This window comes from Gavialis gangeticus, unplaced genomic scaffold (assembly GCF_001723915.1).
Source record: "Gavialis gangeticus isolate Ggan-Ray unplaced genomic scaffold, GavGan_comp1, whole genome shotgun sequence".
Taxonomy (NCBI): Eukaryota; Metazoa; Chordata; order Crocodylia; family Gavialidae; genus Gavialis; species Gavialis gangeticus.
In genome coordinates, this window is record NW_017729004.1 from 11,129,877 (window position 1) to 11,152,354 (window position 22,478).

The 22,478-nt window shown below is 45.9% G+C and overlaps 1 protein-coding gene across 1 annotated transcript in view; it reads left to right on the top strand.

Annotated features, from left to right (window-relative positions):
- The window catches only part of MYD88 (myeloid differentiation primary response 88), a gene marked incomplete at its 5' end in the record, with an annotated part of 9,642 nt that extends 3,430 nt beyond the window's left edge, over nt 1–6,212 (top strand). The window contains 4 exons of the mRNA XM_019507935.1: nt 1,526–1,657; nt 2,838–3,018; nt 4,239–4,330; nt 4,998–6,212. Coding sequence (XP_019363480.1) covers nt 1,526–1,657; nt 2,838–3,018; nt 4,239–4,330; nt 4,998–5,152 — 560 coding nt within the window. The remainder of the gene's footprint in view (nt 1–1,525; nt 1,658–2,837; nt 3,019–4,238; nt 4,331–4,997) is intronic.
- Between the last annotated feature and the right edge of the window lie 16,266 nt (nt 6,213–22,478).

Genomic DNA, 22,478 nt, shown 5'->3' on the forward strand with positions numbered 1-22,478 from the left:
GCCCTGGCGGGGGGTCGGGCTAGAAGATCTACTAGGTCCCTTCCGACCCTTATTCTATGAAACTATGAAAGTATGGCTTGCTAAAACTCAGTAAGTGGCCCTCCACCTGAAATAATTGCCTGCCCCTGTAGCAAATCTGGTATTTGATTCTGAAAACTGCCTAGCGTTGAAGGTTTGTTGCATAGAGGTGATCAAGTGTTGGACTAGGGCATATCTGGACCACTGACTGAGTAATCTGTAATGTATATACCTCTCTGAGCATTACAGATAACTCTGGATAGACGAGACTTATTTGATATGGACTTGTGGGTGCTGGCCATGAATGATGTTCCTGTAGGATCTAAAAGCCAGTCTTGGGACATTTAGGTCAAATCACTGTATATTTCCTTAATATACCAAGGAAGGAAATATGCTTTAAATACTGCATTTGTCATTTCAATAACCCAAAGAGACTTGCTTTATCCAGTCCTCTCTTTTTGCCGTCTCAACATTTTGGCTTTTTCCTCTATTTTATAGCTTTCCAGTGAATCCCCCCGCCCCCCCAATAATAATGTTCCCAGAAGTTTCTCTGTAGTTTGGCCCTCACCAATTAGTCTCATTACAAACAGCAGCAAGCCACCGTGTCGGAGCCAGGACCCACGGCCTTCCAGAAGGAAAGGGACATGGTACATCTGGTACAGATTAACATAGAAACAATAAAATTAATTGCCTGCGTGGCACAACAGCATCTGAAATCCGTTGGCTTGTCTCAAGTTGTGCTAGTTGTTTGTATGTTTGCACTTCATTTTTACAGCTTGTTAGATAGTCAGTGTCTAGTAGTTTTTTATTCCCTTGCCCGTTAACACAGCCCTGCGCTGTGGTTGCATCCATTGCAAGCAAATTTTATCAGCCCTCCACAAACCTGGTTTTCACTCTGAAAATAAAGCTAAGCTGGTCTGTCACAAACCTGGCTCCGTCTGGCTCCCCCTGCTCCAAAAGCACGTGTCTGTTGACATGAGCTCCAGGCGATGGTTAAGGAGTTGCTAGACTGTGCGCTCAGCCCTCCTCCGCTGATTGTCTGGGCTCTTACATGACTCCTCATCTAAATGCCTGACTCTGCAGCCAGTTCAGGGTAACAAACTCAGATAGGATTTTTTTTATGAAGACCCCGCCCCAAGCTTTGGATTTCGGCCCTACCCTACTTGACGTTGTTTGCCGGAGTACCTGAAGGCAAACCCAGGGTAGCCATCAATGAGCACAGACTGCAGGGGTGTTGAGACCAATGGAGTCACTGCCCCGGTGATGATGTTTGTAAGCATGGCAGGTGCTGCTCAAAAAGAACAACTCCATCCATCCTACAGCACCTTTGGCTTGAGTCCATCACTGATCACTACTGACCAATTAATGCTCCTTAGTAAATTCAGTTTCTTGTAAATCTCTTCAGCTTCCAAGCAGCTGATGGCCTGGGGACTTTTTAAATTACTTCCTGGAAACTAATTATTCCACTTTTCAGCAGCCTCATAAGGGCCTTTTGGGTTTCTTGCAGAGGAGGACTGTAAGAAGTACCTGGAAAGGAAACAGCAGCAGGCAGACGCACCTCTCCAGGTCCCGGCAGTGGACAGCAGCATCCCGAAGACATTAGAATTGTCTGGCATCACAACCCAAGACGATCCCTTCGGTAAATGACTGGTTTATTACTTTATAGTAACACCTGGTGCTAGAGCGGGCCTTTGATGCAGGGGATCTTAGTGAGAGATACTGGGGTTCATTTTCCTCCCTTATTCTCTGTGTCCTTCCCTTAACGTAGGCACATATAGGCCATCCTGACCAAGAGGGGGGTAGCATTGAAATAACTCGAGAGGGAGGAGGGGTAGCACCAGGGATGGTGTCAGTGGGGATTAGAGAAGTGGCTTTGTGGCCAAGTAGGGGAGTCTAAGGCCAGCGCGGTATAATGTTTAACCGAGTCCCCTTTGTGTAGAAGCTCTTTGTGCATGTAACTACTTTCTTCTCACCTGGAAGGATACCTTTGCTGGGTTCGTGGGCCCTGGTCCTGGATGCAGATCCACAACAGTTTGAATTCACTACAGATGAGCAAAAACATAGGGACCTGCCTCTGTAGATGTGGCTTTGGTATCTGGACTTCACGTACTTCTTTTTTCTTACTCTGTCTTTAGGGTCTGATCCATCAGTACCTTATTCCAGCCTTACACTGACATAATGGCCTCAACATGCTGGTATAAAACAGTGGAGAAACTGCCCAATAGATTTCAGGCACCCAGTTGTGAAAAATGCTGTCTTTAAGACAAGGTACCTGAATCTGTAGCTGGGTGTCAAGGAAGTACATACACGTCAGTGAGACCTGCTGTTGGCCAACCTTTCTAAGAATTGGGTCACTTCCTTAGATGTCTCACTGAAGGTCCTGGAGTTTGAAAGAGCCAGTTTGTGTGCCAGCCATGCATAATACGTGAGGCAAACATGATGTACCTGACACCAGTGCTAACAGCGAATGTAATGACTGACTTCCCTGGATGATCTGTCTGCGGAGATTGAACTGTTGATCTGTGGCTCTAGAAGCAAGAGTCTCTGTGGCCGGAGCTAAAGAGCAAGGGCTCTGCTTCTCAGTGGCTTCCAGCATCAGGCACCCCCAAGATCAGTGCATAACTTTGTGGATCTGACCCCAGGTTCAGGACCTCAAACACTGCCATAAATGTCTAAAAAGGGACAAGTTTCTCAGGGGCAAGGTTAGACTACACTGCACTAGCGTGGGGTATGGAGTGATGAATGAAGGGCTCCAGTCACATTGCAGAGTGCAAGAGGTGGGTTGAGTTAACTCCATACTGAAATTGTCTTCTGTCCAGGGAATGAGCCGGAGCTGTTTGATGCTTTTATTTGCTACTGTCAGAAGGACATTGAGTTTGTGCAAGAGATGATCACAGAGCTGGAGCAAACTGAGTTCAAGCTGAAGCTGTGCGTCTTTGATCGGGATGTCCTGCCAGGGGCGTGCGTGTGGTCCATTGCCAGTGAGCTCATAGAGAAAAGGTAAGCAAGCCAGCTCTGCTAAGGGGGATACTGGAGAAGTTCATGTTTTCCAGCTCAGGGCTGTGGTGAAACCAAAGACTGGCTCCTTTGGGGGCCAGATTAGGACCCTCGTGTAGAAGAGCATGCGGGATGGGGCAGCGAGGCAGGGACACTTCACAATGGTGTCCTGCTGGACTGTCCTCTTTGTCATCTCCTCAAGAGAGAAGGAGTTAGACCATCCCGGAGGAGAGACATTATGCATCACACTCCAGGTCCTTGCCCTCTCTTGTGTGCTGTGTACAGCCTGTGATTGCTCCAAAGTAGCGGTGATCCAAGAGGAGTTAGAGCAGGTCCAACTTACACCGCTTCTGCCTGCACAGAAATGGAACAGCAATACTTCAGGCCATGGTTCTGATCCTGACCCTAAAACTTCTTACAGACTTCATAGAGGTTGAGGAAGGAGTGGGTGCACTGTAAGGGAACTCCTCGCTTCATGGTGACAGGAGGAGACCTGCTTGGAGAGAGACCCACTGGGTCATCCAACAGCTCTGGCTCATTAACTTTTTCCAGTTAATTTTGCCTCCCCATGGGGCATTCTGATACCCATTATCTTTGGATGATCAGCGTAGCTACTTGCATAGAGGGCAGGACCCTGAGGATAGCTTAGGAATGCAACCTGCTTATCTCCTCCCTGGGACTCTGGTGACACACAGACAGTTTAAGGCAAGACGCTTCAAGTGAGTGTAAGTAATGAGTAGAATAAGGATGAGCCTAACCTTTATGAGATCTTGTGGTTCCTCAGCTCATTGGCTGTTGCAGAATTTGATGTTTCCAAGCCTTTAACAATTCAACATACTCCTAAGTATGACCGATGCCAAGCCAATAGTAGAGCTTGCATTCGTGGATGAAAGACTCCATCGTTTTGCACAGACAAGCTTCATTTTAGCATGTCCTAACTTTTGAACACTTTGGCTTCTGTAACCTTTACAATGTTGTTTTAACAAAGTTTTGTTTTGTGCAATGCATATACAGCTGCACTGCTCCAGTGATTAGATGTGCTGGGTGTATGCTGTATGTGGCTGTAAAATATCAGCATTTTTTTAGATTGTATGAAAGTTCCTGCTAAACACAGCTGGCAGTTGCATGTTTGCAGGAGAACAGTTCTGTATGATACATATTGCTGCAATAAGTCTGAAAAGTATCTTTGTTAACCATGTCCCACATTCCCTGTTTCATCTCAGGTGCCGAAGGATGGTAGTCGTCATTTCTGATGATTACCTAGACAGCAGTGAATGTGACTTCCAGACCAAATTTGCTCTTAGCCTTTCCCCAGGTAAGGTCATCCATGTGAGCCATATAAGGGTATGTGTTTTCCCAACAGCTCACAGTCATTGATGCTGTTCGCAATATAGCAGCATCTGAAGGTCTCAACTTAAGCCATAGCAGATTGCACTGGTCATTGTACAAATGCATAATAAAACCTAGTCCCTACCCTGAAGACTTTAAACAGACAAGACAGATAAGGGGGCAGTGGAGAGGGAGGGGCAAAGTGAAATGATTTGCCAGCGGCAGAACTTGGATCTCTTGAGTTTCTGCCCCATGACCCATCCATTGACCATACTGTCTTGGGTGTGACCCATCCATTGACCATACTGCCTTACATTGACAAGGAAGAGACTTACCCCAGTCTGAAATCTAACTTTTGTTGGAAAAGAGAAGGGGTGAGCTTGTGGTCAGAGCATGGGACTGTAATCTCCTCCTGACTCCTGTGACCTCGAGTAAGTCTTTTAAGCTCCAGGATAAGGGTTAGCCGGGTTGCACTGGAGTGACTGAGATCAGGTCTCAAGGTCCTGGACCTAGAGATCTGTGTGCTGCTGTTTCCAGTCGCGAGAGGGAAGAGGGAAACTATTGAGAGTTTCATAGTTGTTAGGGGCTGGAAGGGACCTTATAGTTACAAGACAGCTCTGAATAACCATGGGCCTGTTTGGACTCTCCTTTAGGTGCTCGCCACAAACGGCTGATTCCAGTCAAGTGCAGATCTATGAAGAACGAATTCCCAAGCATCCTGAGGTTCATTACAGTTTGTGACTACACCAATCCCTGCACCAAAAGGTGGTTCTGGATAAGACTGGCAAAAGCCCTCATGCTTCCGTAAGGCAGCGCTGAATAACCAAGTGCCTTTTGATTCAACTCTGCTGCACCTTCAAGAAAAAGGCCTCCAAGGCTCGAGCCATTACAAAATCATCAGCGCTTTGGAATTCGATCCTTGCCATGTTGTGCTTGGAGCCTGCAACTGAAGATTGGTAGCAGCATCCTTAAAGCGGGTAATCACAAGCCCTCCAAGGGGAATAACATGACATGCTGAAAGCCACAAACCAGAGGTTTTGTCAAATTAATATTTTGTATTTTTTTTTTTTTAAACACAGATTTGGGCTTGTAACGGGGCACTGGGGTAATGTCTGCCAGGGTGATAGTAACTTTTTAGCCTCTTAGTGCAGTGACTCTTGACCAGGGTGCCATGAGATCCTTTTAAGGGTGCCACGCAGGTGTGCAAACACCTGCACATGATTCACAAGGTAAACCCTGAGCTTTTCCTATAGAAATCTAGGGTCCAAAGCATCCTGTCCTGTTTTGGGCTTTCTGAGTTCTTTGCGACAAAAGGATTGCTCTAATATTTTTTTTATAGTTCAAAACTGAGTGAAAACTGAGCAAGCATTATTAGAGGTGTGCCTTAAGTCTGAGACAGTTGAGAAATGCTGGTGTAATGGAATCCAATGGCTTTTTTGTGATCTGCATGAAATGGGGCTCAACGTACTGGGCAAATGACTAATGTCATGAGCAACCATTAATGTCAGCCCTTTTCTCAGCAGAGGAGCCTAAGGCCGAGCTGACCCATTTGTTCCCCTGCCACTGGGCTCTGTACCACAACTGCCCTGACAGCAAGGGACAGTTTGTACTGCCCGTGCCCAGGCCATGCACTCAATGGGTGAAGGATATTTTAACAAGCATAAAATTCAAACTATTTCAGCACCCAAAAGATTAATGGATGTAGCTCAATTTTATCAAGTGTCGGCTATTGTCAGAAATAACCGAACCCACTTTATTTGCTTGTCCCTTGGTCACAATCCTTTAAACACTTTGTAGGCCAAGCTGGCTATAGAGAGTCCCTGATTATCAAAACTCCTCTGAGACCCTTAGCCCTCCAAACCTGACCACCAGTGCTGTGTATTTTTTGTTGCATGAATGCTGGGGAGGGGGGAGACACTGTGTGTATCAAAGCACATCTCTCAGTCCTTTCTTATGCCAATATTTGTGAAATCATGGGTCTTAAAATATTTATAGTAGATGATCCTCATGTCAGCAGGTCACTGTTGCCACCAAGGTGTTGAATGCCCTCCCCTGTCCTTGCTGTTAACTGTTCTTGTCAGCTTGCTGATCTTATTTGTGAAGATTGAAGTAAAAATCCACAAAACTTCAGCCTTCTCTGCCTTACCCATTATTAGATTGCCCTCTGTGCCCAATTCACTTGGAGTCGAGCTGAGCACCTCAGAGCATCAGATGACAAATCATTTTGGTCCTTCAGACTAAAAATAGATGTTGCATTTGTCCTAGGTGAAAGTGTTTTGTTTTCACTGCCCTAGACATGTGCAAATCTACCATCTCCCTGAAATATGCAGGACAATGTGCTATCGGTTTTTCCCTGGACTTTGAAACATTTGCTTGTAAGGTTATAGCAGGTCCTTCCCTTACAAGCTGTGTGCTCTCGCTGGCCACCCACTGGTGGAAGAGCAGCAATGCTGCACCTGTCTTGATTCGGGTCAAAATCAGATCTGCCTCAAATGCAGTGTATATTTATTGCCTGGCAAAGGGTTGTTGATTTAGGGACAAAAGATAAATGTCTGAAAAAGTGCCTTGAAATAATAAATACATAGGAAAGTTGGTTTGTTCTGAGGAAGTATATTAGAAATAATTCATGATCCTCATGTGAATCGGTGTAATCATCATAAATGTGCAGTGCTGCCGTTGAATCGTAGAGTAGGGCTGGAACAGACCTCCAGAGTCATCCTGCTGCCTGAGGCAGGTTTATCCCTAACCAAACCAGACACAACCCAAGACAGCACGGTAATCTGCTAAAGGGAAAGCAGAGGGGGTACCATGGTTGCAAACATACCTCTGCTATAAAAATTGTTAAAATAGGCTTGAGAAATCCCAGGAAGAGGGCCATGCCTGCTGCTACAGAGGAAGGCAAAATGCCCCACTGACCGTACCAGTCTGACCAGGGTGTAAAATTTCTTCCTGACCTCAGATATGGCGATAGGTCTTACCCTGAGCAGAGAGGCAAGGCCCTCTAGCCAGGAACCTTCAGCAAGTTGCAGCAGGAGCATTGGCACAGTCCTAATCCCCAGCCTTGGCTTTAGCCGACACCAATGCCTCTAAGAAAGGCTTAAAAAAACCCAAACCCCTAATACATGTAGCAGAAGGAGGGGGGAAAAATCCCTCCCATCCCTGTGAGGCAACCAGCGAAACCCGGCGGCAAGGAAAATGCATGTAGGAAAACATAGGCATAGCGGCACCTCAATCATCCCTGACCAGTGCCTGTCCCACCTCTTCTTGAACACCTCCAGCGATGAAGACTTGGCACCTTCCCTAGGCAGCCTATTCTGCTGCCTGCCGCTGTGACTGCAGCCTTCAGAGGCTACGTGATCCATGTTTTTGCTCCCCCATCCCCGCCCAGGGACGACGTTTCTGAAATAACCTTTCAAGCCTTAGGATTTCATCCAGCATTTCCTTTCCAAAATGATGGCTGGGCTTTTCGTGCATCTGTATCAGTCTGGTTGACCCCTGCGCGCAGGTACGTTCCACTCGCCCATGGATTTGCGATTCATTTTATAGCTTGAGGAATGACAAGTTTACATTTTTAAGACAGTGTCTAATCATCAGTTCCTCTGCTTTCCTTTTACAATGTTGCCAGTGCTGAGTTCTTTTGGTGAAAGTATGTCTATCTCTTCTGTTTTCTATTTTTTCTCTTTGATAGGACAGTCATGGTTATTCACAATGCGTGGCTGTGTTTTACCCACTTCATTTTCCCTGCTGGGTCTCGGGCCAGCCCTGGCACTCTGAACCCTAATGGGAGCTTGTTAATGCTCCTGGCATTAGTATGGGGCGGGAATGGGACATTTTTGGGTGGGCCTGTAAAACAGATACGTTTGCTGTGCTTCCTACAAACAGCATACTCCATGATCAGTGTTTTGGGCCATGAGGATATGTGGGAATCGGGGAGAACTCCTCAGGGCAGGCCAAGCTTAATGGACTCCTTTGTGTCAAAGTTGGTTTATCTCCAGATCCCCTTTCCCTGGGGCCTCTCTGGCAGAAATGCCACGTGGCTGCTTGCCTTGGGGTTTCTTCGTAGTAGTTTAAATATTCACTGCTTAAAAAGGCAGGGGTGCTGCAGGCTGTTGCTTCATGGAGGAAAGAAAGAGCAGCATCTTAATTTTGCGCTCATCCAGACAAACTCAGTATTCAGAACTACTGGGCAGAACTTCATGGGCTGAAGCAAGCCCATGTTGTCACCTAATATCTCTGTGCCTTGCTTTCTCCACCTTTCCATCTCCGAAGAAAGCTGCTGTGATTTTAAGTACACAGTATTGCTTATGAATGGGTATTGCTAACATACACATCAGCTATTAAAATCAGACCAAAAATTCATTAGTGGGCCAACATATTTGTAAATGGAGAAATAATAATACAGAAATAGAAAATCCGGATATGTATAGAAGTGCCTGCATACAGCTTTCTTTTGTTACACACTGCGCACTAAAGTAACCTCCCGATCTTATGCACTTGTGAAATTCTCAGACTTGTTTTGTCATAATTTTTTTGCATGTGTGGTATTGACAGAAGCCATATAGCCATATTTATTCTAAATGCAGTTCACCTGCAATGGTGCGGGTGTCTCTTCTCCCCTCTTTCTATCCAGAAGGAGATTTGAATCCTGGATTTATATTTAAAAAAATACCAATAAATTGTGTGAGTTGCACCTTGTTCTTTTCTGCATTTTCATATGAAAATATCATGGTTATGCCTGTTAATAGCCATGCACTAGTTTGTATATTTGCATTATTTTCTATCCATTCTGAGGTCAGTCCTTTTGAGGGAGGGACATGTTTTCAAGCCATTGTAGGAATTGTCACCTTTTTAAAAAAAATTTTTTTTGCTACGTTTGGAAACATGACAAAAATAAAGACAAAAGAAAAGCATGGGCGTGAGTCTGCTTCTTCTGTATCACAGCACTGGGTATTATAGGAATGTGTTATTGGGAGATGTTACTGTACAGTGCTTCAATTTACTTGAAAATTTCCACCTTGGAATATTCATTTGAAGCAGCCCTGAGCACGGAGCGGTGTGCAGGGTCCTTCTCCACCCCGTGGAGATCCCTGACGATGGTGCTTCAGAAAGGTAGGATTCCTCTTCACGTCTCCTTGGCAAGAGGGAGCCTTCTCTTCCTACTGCTTTACTGCATGGCATGTAGGCAGTAGAGTAGAGCCAGGGCCCTACTGCTCCGTACCCACTTGTTCTGGGGAGGAGCATACTAGATGTTCAGCTGAGGTCCTGCCTCGTCCCATGCCCACAGATCCAAGTAAACCCTGTGGGGCTGTGCAGAGTTGAGGCCTGCCAGCCTAACTCCTATATGCAGACTCCTAAGGACAGAGCCGTCTAACCCTAAGGCATCTAAACAGTTACCCAAACACGGCACAGCTCGGGACCAGGCCTAACTGAGCATAAACAGTTATGCTTTATATTTGGGTAAATGCACCTTCAGCATTTTGCATGTTGCTGTTACCTAGTCTGCTTCCTCTTGCATCCTATAAAGTAGTACCCAGTAGTGGGTAGTACAAACGCACACAGTTTGCCTGCAAAGACCGGTGCAAGATAAGCTGGAACTGAATACACTTACGAACTCCGGAGGGTGACACTTTCAAAAGCATCTAAGCTCCATCACCCATCTGTGAGACTTAGATGTTTAAGTCACTTAGGTGCTTTGGAAACACAACTTCTGCCATTAGCTGAAATGTTGCCAGAGTATAACTCAGTAGGATTAGGTCACCGGATCTTGCTTTCTGTAGGTTTGTTCAATAATAGGAGAAAAGAAAGTCTTGTGCCTGAAGCCCAAACTTAGGAGTCAGGAGAGTTATCTCCAATCCTATCTTGATATTTTCCTTGTGGCGCTAAGCAAGTTATAGCTCTGCATTCACCTGCTGAACAGAAATATTTACCTGACAGGAATATTTTGTGTGGAATAACTCAGTAATTTGCATAAAATACTCTGTGCTTCTCAGCAGGGAGGTGATTCATGTACTATTGTCCTCTCCACGGACCAGATTCTGCTTTCAAGTATACCTTTCCATTGAGATGAATAAAGCTGCCTTAGTGTGATATAGTGGCAACTTGGTCCAGAGGGTACATTTACAGGAAGGAAGATTGCAAAGAAAGGGGACATTATTATGCATGAAAGACAGCTGGAAAAAATGCTGTTTGATCATCTTGGAAATGTTAAAACAGAAAGGAAGAAAAAGTCCAAAGGACACATCATCTGAAAACACATGATTAGAATTTAGTGAAGAGAAAGATCTACTGGAATGAGAGGTTTCAACACACAAAACCACCAGTCGTGGGTTGTATACAGATACTTCCCCACTGGTAGGAATGGTTCTCTGTGCTAAATTATAAATGCCATTGTGTTAGCCGATTCCCATCAGGATTTCTGTGCAAGAGTGAAGCCTGATTGAACTTCTTGATGAGTCTAGAGCTGTGCCCAACAAATCCTTTCTGTAGCAGGCTGCAGTGTGTGGAGTGATGTGTCCATCCTGAGGCTGCCTCTAACATTTCTCCTCTGCTTTTTTAAAAAAAAGGATGTTGATTTAAATGAATTAATTTTTAGGACACTCCCAAGAAACAACATGCTCTCTATTCTGAGCAGCTCAGGTCCCAGTCAGGCAACAAACCTGCACTTCAAACTCCTCCTGAAGTCCATAGATCTGCCTGTGCAGCTGGTGGAGAAACAGGAGTCTCCTGGGCCACTGGTTCTGAGCTTGCTGGGGCTGGTGTAAAGGAGGAAAAGGTTTGTCCTTCCTCACCTTGCACAATGATCCAACCAGATTGGTTTCAAAACTGACTGCACAAATGCATGGGTGCTCAACCCCCAAGCCTGTGGGCCAGATCTGGTCCTGGCACCATGTCATCCATCCCAGGGGCTCTGCACAGGTCTGTGGGGAGTTCTCAAGGGCTGGCTCTGTACGCTAGATCAAGTAAGAAAGGTGGCATAGGGGCCTGACCTTGGCCTGTGGGGTCAGGCAAAGACAATATGGGGCCGTGGGCACTGATCCCCGCCATGGGCAGGGGTAGCATAGGGTCCCAGGGCTCAATCTGGCACCCGGGGCCACAGTGAAGTGGTGTGGGGCCCAATCCTGGTGCATGGGTCTGATCCAACTGGTGGACCACCCCTGCACCATCCATTTGGCTTGTGGGACCAAGAGGTTGAGCACAGTGCTCTCTCTAATGTACTAGCTGGGGTGAACTGCTGCCCTCTGCTGCTTGCAGTAAAAATGCCAACAGCGTTTGCCATGCGTTTCCATTTGTTACAGCTGAAGACGTGTCTCCCATGGGCATCAGCTCTGCAGCCAGGGCCATGCTCCTCTTCAGTTGCTACTTCTGCCATCTATTTCCAGCTTTTTCCCTTTGCTTCCTGCATGTCCTGCAACAGAGGGAAAAACCTGTGTTAAGCACAGTGTATTAACCTTCTCCAGTCTCTCGGCCTTTTCTCACGGGGCCAGGACAGACTGGGGGGGAGTGGGCAGTTTCTGGGGTATGAAAATCTAACTCCTTTCATTTACAGTCCTAGAAAGTCAGACACCACAAAGGGCTGTTCCCCCTGCCCTAAATGTCACATGCTCGTTACTTCAAGCCCTTTTGGATTTGTCCCCAGCCAAAAAGATGATCAGGCTGAGGGCAGGGTCACATGTAGTGATTCTTTTAGCAGCTACAGGAGTCTGAGGGCAGCAAGCATGGTCAGCTTTTCCCCAGAGCTGGTTTTCAGTAATTATTGTATTTGCATGGTATATCTGGCCATTGTACTCCCTATGAGAGATGATTGCCAAGTGGTCAACATACACAATAAGCCAGTGAGTGCTTGCATGTGAAAGAGAGCATTTGTATTTAATTAATTGTCTGTCTTTGCACAGCTTTATATTGCCTTGGTAGCTTCCCTTGTGCCCATGGACTCGCCTAGAGGCAGGCTGTTCTCCAAAGACCCAGCTACATACGACAAGTGTGAAGTGGATCAATTCAGCCGTGATATTTGTCCTGAAGGGTGACAGGGAGAGAACCGATCAAGCTACTGGCTAGTGACAGTCAGACACTAAGGATGGGAAAACATTTGTGTCTGCAGGTTCTCCCGTGTTTCTGTGACGTATGACAATCTTCTGTTGAATATGCTAGTGTTGGGGCTCACACATGGTACGGCTGTCTCTTAGGTCTGGCAATACTGGTTTGCAACCAGCGTGGCGTTCTTGGAGGGAGGCAACAGGAGGCAGATGGCTGCTAAAGGCCCTTTGTTCGGATATGATCATGGGGAGAAGGTCACGGTTGAGAACAACCCAAGACATCAAAGCAATTGAACTACCATGAATTCAGTGCTTCTGCTGTGGGTGCACATCTGTTTGTGCACAAGTGTTTGTGACACTTATTTTCCATGAGTGTGGTTGAGAGCAACTCCTTTCCCCCTTCTTAGCTTGGTGCTACTGTGAAAAAACAAACCGAGGGGAACAGGTTGGCGGTGTTTGCCCAGGGAGCAGGTGTTGATCCACCTGGGAATGGTGAAGTGGCTTTTGCTGACAGGTGACTGATGGTTTCACCTGCTGCTTGGGAGCGGCTCTGCAGGGACTGAGTATGCCATAGAGGATGTGGACTGAGCTGGCCCGAGGGAGGGGGAATGCTTGTCACAGCCACGCCTGGTGACGTTTGAGTTTAATTGCATGTCTGTCTGCCTGGTAGCAAAATCAAACCTGGGGCAGGTTGAGATTGGACTGTCGCTGTATGACAGGCTGAGAAAAGCAGTTATATGTGCCTAGCAAGTACCCTTAGAGCCAACGTGTGCATTGCATGTGAATTTACAGATGCCTTCAGCAGTGGTTTTCTACCCGTGGTCTTCAGACAGGTTTTTCCTCCAGCTTTGCTGGTTCAACTAACGCAACAGCTGAAGCCTTGCCTCAAAAATAGGATCCTTAATGGCTTGTGTGCCAGTTCATTTAAGTTTTGCTCCCTCCGAAGCAACCGCCCCGTGACAGTGAGGTCAGGAACTGGCAGATCTAAGTTCTGTTCCTAGTTCTCCCACAAAAGTGGTTGCTTTAGGACAACATTGCAAGTTGTTTTAAGACCATACTTTTCAACACATCCACGAACTATGCACGGCTTGAGACACAACCCAATCTAAAGTCAGTGGAAGAAAAAACGCGGGGTCTTTTTCTTCCAGAAGCCCTAACAACTGCACTTGACTGAGGTCAATAAGAGAAGCAGGATCAGTGTGAGTGAATGTGAGACCTTAAGTGGGTCTCCAAAAGTAATGGACTCTTCTCAAAGTGTTTTCCTTAATGTTTTTGTGCCTCAGTTTCCCCATCTGTAAACTGAGGATAAGACCAACGTTGCATGGGTATTAAGAGCCCTAGTTTATCAGTATCAACTAAATGAAAGGCAAAGACATATGGTTATAATTTAGTGGGCACTGCAATAAGGCTAATAGCAAATGCATCCTAGTCTTCCAACCACAACCATTCTTCAGCCTCTTCCCTGGTTTAAGCTTTCTCAGCAATGAATGTGTCATCCAGCTGGCATTGGTGTTTTATTGCAGGTTGGGAATAAAAGCCTTTGAGCTTGTTCTGTGCTCGCTTCTGCAAGTCTCTTCTGCTCGACAAGCTGCGGCTGGCAGGTAGTGATTTTACTTCTGCTCTAAGACACTTATGTTGAGCACTTGTTCTCCTTTGCCAGCCAGTGTCTTGTCACTGATTTTAATTGCTCTGTGTCAGGGAGGAAGCACTCAGTCCACAGAGAATTACTAATGCTAGCTTCTCACTTTCCGTTCGTTTTTCCCACGTGGCGTATATGCACGAAGCACTGTCTATTGTCTTTTTGCCAGCTGCGCAAGTTTATACAAGCTGCAGTTTGTTTTTGTTTTTTTGTCTAGTAAATTAACTTCTGATTCATTGTGACAACTTTCCTTACCGCATGATTCACCGGTGAGCCATCGGCATCTGATGTGCGGTGCTGTCATCTGTCTGTTCATCCCTTATGGTCATGGTTAATAGGCACTGGTGGATCTACCCAGAGTGAATTTATCCAATCCCCTTTTGAATCTGGTTAAATCATCTGCCTCAAACATCTCATGGCAAGGAGTCCCACAACTTAACTGCACGCAGTCTGGAAATACATAGCGTGACTGCTCCCCCCCTCCGCTCACTGTGGGAGATTCAGGGGGTCCAGGCATGCATGCCTCCTCTGCCAGCGTCCTCTGAGATCCCTGTGGATCCTGAGGATCTCCTGGAAGGATAAAGGCAATCTGTATGCAAGTTCTCACTTTTCTGTGCTGCTCTCTGTTTGCCTGCCAGCTGGCAAAGTTTCTCCTAGGAGCAAAGCCTCTCTCCAGGTGCAGGTGGGAGACCTCTCCCTGACGTGCATGCAGACTGCTGCTGTACAGAGTGCTGAATCTGGTTTTCCCCTCAAGGCAAACCAGCATCTATACAGCCCCTGCAAAATGCAAAAGCTATGATTAGGCAGAGTTTCTTATTTCTCCACATAATCCTGCAGAAAGTCCTTTAAAGAGGTAAAATGCCCCTTTTTTAAAGCATTGCTTTCATCTTACAAGCCCTTCATTATAATCATTTCCTGCTTTTTCAGTACACCAGGTGTCTGATGTCCTCCTACTATTTCTCTGACTGTAAGCCTTCTTTGACTTCTTATACACAGCAACTATCCATTTTTTTAAGTAACCAGCAGTCAATGAAATAAGAATTCATGAGCAGGAAGGAAAGGATGTTAACTATGCAAAGTTTTTAATGGGATCTCTTTGCATTCCTATCTCTGTAGTGATAAGGTATGAGTCACTGTTGCAGAAACCCATTCAGTTCCTATCATTAACCTGAATCCTGCAACCTCTTTGCAAGACTTCTTCCTTTCTTGGCCTCAGCTGCACAAGACTCAAAAAGGTTTAGGTGGGCAAAATGCAGCCCATGGGCTGGATGTGGCCCGCCAGGCCATTTTATCCGGTCCACGGCTCCTCTAAAAATATTAGAAAGTTAGTGTATATCTGCCCTTGGCTGCCTGCCAATGATTTGCCAAAACTCAGTAAGCGGCCCTCTGCCCAAAATAATTTCCTGCCCCTGGTTCAGGACATTTATGTGGATGATGATAGTCCTGCTCCTGATTGATAGTGAAGTTGAATGCACCTTTGTTCTGCTGCAGCCTGCTATTTTGCAGGTGTGCTTCCTACCTTTTGTTCCTGAAATGCCCTAAAACAACCACTAGTAGGGTTCAGAAGATTGTTCAGGGCTTCCCCTCAATGTAAGATTATAGCAGAGCCCCCAACTGGAGACACAGTGAATAGCTCGTGTTTTCCTGGGGCATGTTATCAGCCTCCTTAACAATATTAACCAGGCTGACCAAAGCAAGCTTCTGCCAGTATTGTTATGGGTATGCTGAGGCTTTTGCTGACAGCAACTGATGTGGATGTGTTTTTTGTTGGGTTTTTTTGGAACGCTCCTAAACAATATCACAATCCTGGTGCAACTCACGTAGGCCATCAAAAGGAAACAAGTTTCAGGATAAAAGTCTTGCCTTGGAGCAAGAGGGGAAAAGCGCCAGAGTACATTCACAGTACTGCTAATCCATGCCGTTGTCTGGATAATGCATTTGCTAAAATGTATATATTAAAAAAATAGATCGATTCTATAATATATAAAATTATAGTGATTATATATTTGCTATAAAGAGTTCTGCTTTGCTGGAAATAATCCTAGAGAAGCCCTTCTGTCTGGGAAGTTGTCCCAAAGATGACTAGACCCAGGGCTCCGGTTCCTTGGGATACATGCAGATCTCTTTTACGCGGATTTCTGGTCTAGACAGAAATTGTCTATTTCAGGACAAACATACAGAAAGTCTTCCTGCATTTCATTCAAAACCAGACCAGTTTGTTTCCTGGCAATTCAGGTATGTGATACCCTGGAAGATTTTGGGCTAATTATTTTTTCCTTGAAATCTACCATCATTTTTTTAAATTTCTGGTTCGAAGTAAGCATCCTTCTGCACACAGAGGATGAATCTGCTTTCAGCTGTTATGCTGGACAGGGTAAAGATGAGTGAATGCTAGCTGCAAAATTGAACAAGCAGGAAGAAGTTTAAAACAGTGCCAGTTGGGAGCTTTTTGCCTAGTGTTGAAAACCACGGCAGTATTTTCAGTAAAGCAAGCAGGAGCTGACTGGAATGTTTCTCTAAACTGGGAGGTGGTGTTGGGGGGTAAAGAGAAGCAGGGTTTGTGGAGGAAAAACTGGATTCACTAAACAGACTTGGAGAGCCAGCATGCGCCTGTTGGAACCAGCCCTCTGGCTACTCTGCTCAAAGTGACCTCGAAGGTGAATTTAAATTTGTTCGGTACACCAGCGTGCAAAGCAAAGAATGGCTGTGTTGGAGGTACTGAGTCTTACACAGGATACTTTGTGAAAACCTGTTGGGCTTTATTTCAGATCACATCTGGCACGTGGTTTGAAAGCTTTCTGCTGAGCTGTCTGTGCATGGGTTGGAGGATTTTAAAGCACTGCTCTTTTCTACACTCCACGGTCCCTGTCTTACCACCTCCTTAAGATCCAAAGCACAAATGGCAGATCCCAAGAGCACAAATGAGAGATCCCATGAGATAAAGTGCATTCCTGGTTTTGTTAGCTACTGTGTCATGTAATTCACTGAAATAATCAACCACAATTTATAGAGACAGTTCCTTTCAATAAGCCAGAAAGTGTTTCCATCAGTGAAGGCAACTTCTGTCCTGAAACCAGGCTGGGCACACCTGCATTATTATGGATGTGTAACCAGAGTTCCCCAGGACCCATCCAAACCAAGAGAGAAGAATTTTGATAGGAATTCCAGGGTTTGGGGTCACCAGCCAACATGCCAAGGACAGAAGATAAATGCAGGTGAATACCTATCAAAAGAGATACAGCATGCATTCGAGGGATGAACATCAGATCACCATACATTTATCTGGCACATTAGAGTTCCCTTTCCCCACCTTGGAAGGCGTTCCCACAGACCAGCTTTAACCCTGTACAGTCTCTCGGTTGGGGGTCACACTCATGCAGTCCCTGGCTGGATGCTTTTCAGCTAGGAAATGCAGTCAGTCACAGCCAATTGTAGCTAACAGGGCTCAGACACGTCCTCTGAGGTTGCTGGAAAATGTAGTCTGCTCCTTCTGCCTTTTCTGTTGCACATTCACAGCACATAGGATTCGCAGTGTACTGCAAACACAGTGAGACAGGCATTGTTAGGTTCCCTCTTGCTTTACTAAAGCATGCCTGTATGGAGCCGTTCAAGGAGCACGTTAACTCCTGTTGCTTGTGAGAACTCTGGCAGCTAATGCACAGTCGCTGAAACATGTCTTTATGGTGCCTCGGAAAGCTTTTAACTAGAAACTCCATGATCTGCAACACAACTGAACTGTAACAACAGGTATCTCTGTGGCGTTGTGTTGAAAGTGGCTTTTTTTTTAAGTTTAGCTTCATGTAGATGAAACTCTGTAAGAGTGTGTAGGAACAGCAGGTTGAAATCTGAGATAGCTGAATAAGTAAATTAGAGTGATGTGAAATAATCTTTGTACAAGTGGGAAGTTGATGGCAGGTGCGCTAGTGGCTGATCAGACTTCTTCTTTCTGCCCGGAGTGTTTTACTGCTAGAAATCCCATGTGTTTAAATGCTGGAATTGCTACTGCACCTGATAAATATTCCACCTTTATGATGCCTGTGGTCTTTGATAACTAGATAGGGCAATTGCGGCAGCTCAAATCTGAATTGTACCATTATGGCACAGACTCGCATGGAACTGTCCCCCTGGGGGACTGGCAGGAGGTGCTGTGTCTTGGGAGAAGAGGGGAGATGCTTTTTTCCCTATTCTTCTGCACACTTGAACAAAGATAACCCAGCATTTGTCTCCCAAGAGAACCCAGGACAGCTAACAGGAACCAACTTGGGCCAGCTCTGTATGTGCTGGAGCCCACAAATGAGGCAGCATAGATTGCTTGAGGGGGGAAATGGGTCTGAGCAAGATCTTAGTGTGTGCCCTGGCAGGGAGAGCCCAAGGCAATGCACTCAGGTGTGCTCCGAGCTACTCCTGAGCCAACAGATTTGGGAAAGGGAGGGGCAGGCCTAAGTGAGTGGAGCTTATTCATCAGTGGCAGCCCTAGGCTTGCTCTGGAAGCCTTACAGACAGTGTCTTGGCCAAAGTTGTATACTGAGTCCTGGTCCTCTGCTCTCATCAGTAACCATAGTCCTTCCCTGCTCCCTATCATATAGTAGCTCCCTAAGTATGAGGGGCACAGGTATGAGACCAGCTGTGGACTGTGGCCTTCCTCTTGGCAATGAACCACCCTTTGGTGTTCCCTAAAGCATAGTCCAGCATGGAAGCACAGCTCTAGAAGGCTGATACTCCCTTTTATGCTGCTAAAAGATAAGGTGGTTATTGCTATGGCAAGACACTTATCCAGCAGCCTCACTTTGTAGGAAGCTTAACAAATAGAGATAAAATGAGACAAGATGCAAGAAAACACAGAAGAAGACCTCAGAAGTGGGATGAGGAGAATGTTAATGAGCAGGGAGCAGAGATGGCCGAAGTTTTGAAACTGCTGAAGGATTTTGCTTTTTATGCAGGCCAACTTTGTTCTATATACTTTATCAAATTCTTATTGAAACAGCCAGATATTTTAGATTGTTTACAGGTTTAAATACCCTGATTCTTTTCTGTTCAATTAAAACATTGAGTTTTCCAGGTTTTATATAAAAATTGATCCTTTTTTTTTTAGTAAGGAGCTTTAATCATTCTCCAAAAGTGCTTATTTTTTCAGTTCCTTTAGTTTACATATGTTGACGTGACCATCAGTTGCCGTATCAGAACATGTTTTAATAATGTCACTAAATCTTAAAGAATGACATTTATTATGGGCCTGATCTTGGACAATTTAAGTCAAAAGGAATTTGCTGTTGATTCGGGGTACAGTCTGGTCCATATGGCTGCAAGAGTTCAAAGCAGCGCCCTGAACCTTCGAACACCGCAAATCTTGTCATGGCAATGAAGTCAAAGTACGTGCATAAGTGTGCAGGATCAAGGCTTTACTCTTTCCTTGCTCCAGTGGGCTTTGATGGTAAATCACAGGTCTTTTATTTGAAGGTGAGATGACAGCTGTAACTAAACTGAAGTCTCTGGCCTTCTGATGGGCCAGTGCTATAGATCCATTAGCTGACCCTCCACATAAAATGGTTGTTGGTACTCTTATGGCTGGACTGTTCTCCTTTGACATCAACATTTGCCAGCTTATATTTTTCAGAACAAGAAATAATATAGAAGGGAAGATAAACCTGGTAACTGTGGGTACCTATTGACTAATCTGGCCTTTTTAATGGTGACTACTATACAACAGGTTATAATTTTGCTTCTTGACAATAACACCAAAGGCTTCCTGGCAAATGGGATTCTTAAATCAGAAAATTCAGAAGTCAGTCACAGGAGGGCATGCATTAGCAAGCTGTTGATCTACATTTTGGATGTATTTTGGCCATTTGCCATTAGCCATCAGAAAGAAACATACTGTTAACCTTGCTAATGGTATAGACAATTGCTTTCCTAACATATTCATATGATTACCGAGAGAATTTGGAGTAATAACTAGAGTATATTTAACAAGCATTAAAAAATTGCTTGGCACAGCGATACATAGCACAAAGGCAAGAAGGGAAAAATGGTTTTAAATTGTAAGCTCTGTGGGGACAGTGATGGCTTTTGGTTTCTGATCGCGCAGCATCTGGCACTAAAGGATCTTCATCCTGGACTGGGGCGAAGAGTAGGAATATAAGGATGTGGGGGAGGGCTCATTGCCCAGTACGTCAGGTAGCCCTGTCATGGTGTCTGCTATGAATGTCGGACGTATACTGTTTGTTTTGCAGGTTTTGTGCTTTTTCTGTACATTTTGGTTTATTACCAGTACCTCATTCATTTACTCTAATGAGATAAAAAATACTCATGACTGATGTTCTTTGTGACTTGCAGTGTTATCTGGTGTTACATGATAAAGGGAAAATAAAACCTGATGCAGAAATTCCATAAACTTTGCCAGATTCTCTTGTTGATTTTTCTGTTGTCCCAGGCAGTAACAAAGGCCAAACTGTTTTACCTACAGGTAACTGATGTATGTTATTTTCTATCGACCTATATTGAAATGTTCTACCCATGTGCAGAATCCCTTATGTTCATTCATGTCATTACCATTCGCTTCGTCTCTCTCCCGTACCTTTACACTGCTGCACTTATTTCATCTTTCCTTTTGGCAGGCCTTGCTTCTGTTGCTGATTCTGTGCAGGTCGTTAGGGCTCCACACAGACTGAGCTGTGCATCCATGTGCTGCCTGTTGTGGCAGCGAGTCTCGCCAGAGCTCAGCCTCTTTTTTTATTCTGTACTTGTGGAGCAGTTTGCATAAAGAAGAGCCCAGTTCTGCTGCGGGGCGTTGAGGCATTTTGCAACACGGGTCACAATGGTAGAGGAGAGATCATGCTGGAACCCCCAAGAGATCATGCAGGGATTATAATGGCTGCTGACAGGTTTGATCTGGTATCTGAATTAGAAAGCCCTGGATGTATCCCTGATTATCCTGGACGTAATAACGAAATCCCTGGATGTACCACTGGATATATTGCTAACATTTTTTGATGAGGGAAGGGATAGCAAAACTTGCCAGTTGGGAAGCTTGGGAATGCTGGCCTTTGGGAGAGGGAGAGAGAGAGAGAGGAAATGGTCCCTCCCCCTTTTCATGATCCCTTCATACCCACCATAACCCTTCTCCCTATTTTTAAATGAGGAATGTAGAGCCCCGCAGAGCATCTGCGCTAGACGATTACACCTGTTCATTGAATTATTGCTGTGAAGAAACACGGATGTTGGAGCAGCAGCGGCTGCAAGGGCTGGACATAACGGGTACTAGGGCTGTGCAAAATGGCACTGTTCCCTTTTGCCTTGAGGTTCGACGGAACAGTGTTTTGTCTCGGATTTCATTTTGAGTTGAAACAGCTGTTCCATTCCATCAAAACAAAAAGCTATTTCAAGTTTAGCTGGGGATGGGGAGTCAGACCAGCTGGGCTGCCTTGCTGCCCACCCCCTACTGGATCTTGCACTGGGGATGGGAAGTCAACCCAGCTGGACCGACTTCCCATCCCCAGCCTATGGTCGAAATGTTTCGACTTTTGAAACGTTTCAACCAGCCTCATTTTGTTTTGAGGCTGTTTCGAGGGCTTTTGTTTCAATTTTGCTGTTTCAACCTTGAAATTGGTCAAAAGTGTCGAAATGAAACAGCCAGCGAAATTTTGCATGGCCTTAACGCGTGCTAACAGTGATGTTTCAACCTCTTGGCTAGCTGTACAGGTTAGGGACAAAAGTTGCACATAAACCAGTTTCAAGCGATCAGAATCTGGTTTAAACCTGTAACAGAAGAGAAGCACCATGCGCAGTTTCAAGGTGGCCAAAACTGGTTTAAGATAAACCTGATTGAATGTCGTATCAGACCTAACTGATTTGGGTCAAACTGGTTAATGACACATCTGCCCCAGACCGCACTTTTTTCTGGGGCCAGGCCTTGGCAGATGGCGTCCTTGCTTTTTGCCCTGTCCCTGACAGAGACTTCCTGAATGGCCGGTGCAAATGGTGAGGGCTGATGTTGTCGCTGCCCTGGCACTTGGGGCTCCTTTGATCTCCTGCTGGAAAGCTTCCTCCCTGCTGCAGGGACCAGGCCAGGCACCCCCACGACCAAGGTGAGATCCTCTGCAACCAGGACGACCCCTGCAGGGGCCTGTTAGAGCACACGTGGCTCCCCATTCATGGGGCGGGGCTTTACGCTATTGAAAGCCCGTCAGCCAATGGCGGTGGCGGAAGTCACAACCGCCGGCCAATCCCGACCGCAACTCTTCAATAGAAGGCGTGTCCTCCTCGGCGCGGCAGAGCACTTTGTGGCTGCCATGTTGTGTGTGGCACTAAGCCCTCCCCTCTCCCCGGCCTCGCTACCCGCGCGTAACACAGGCCAGGCCACGCTCAAGATGGCCGGCGGGGCGCGTCGCCGCGCAAGATGGCGTCGGGCGGGTGCGGCGCGCCGTGATGACGCCGGCAGGTGGAGGAGGCCGCGCAGCGCCGCG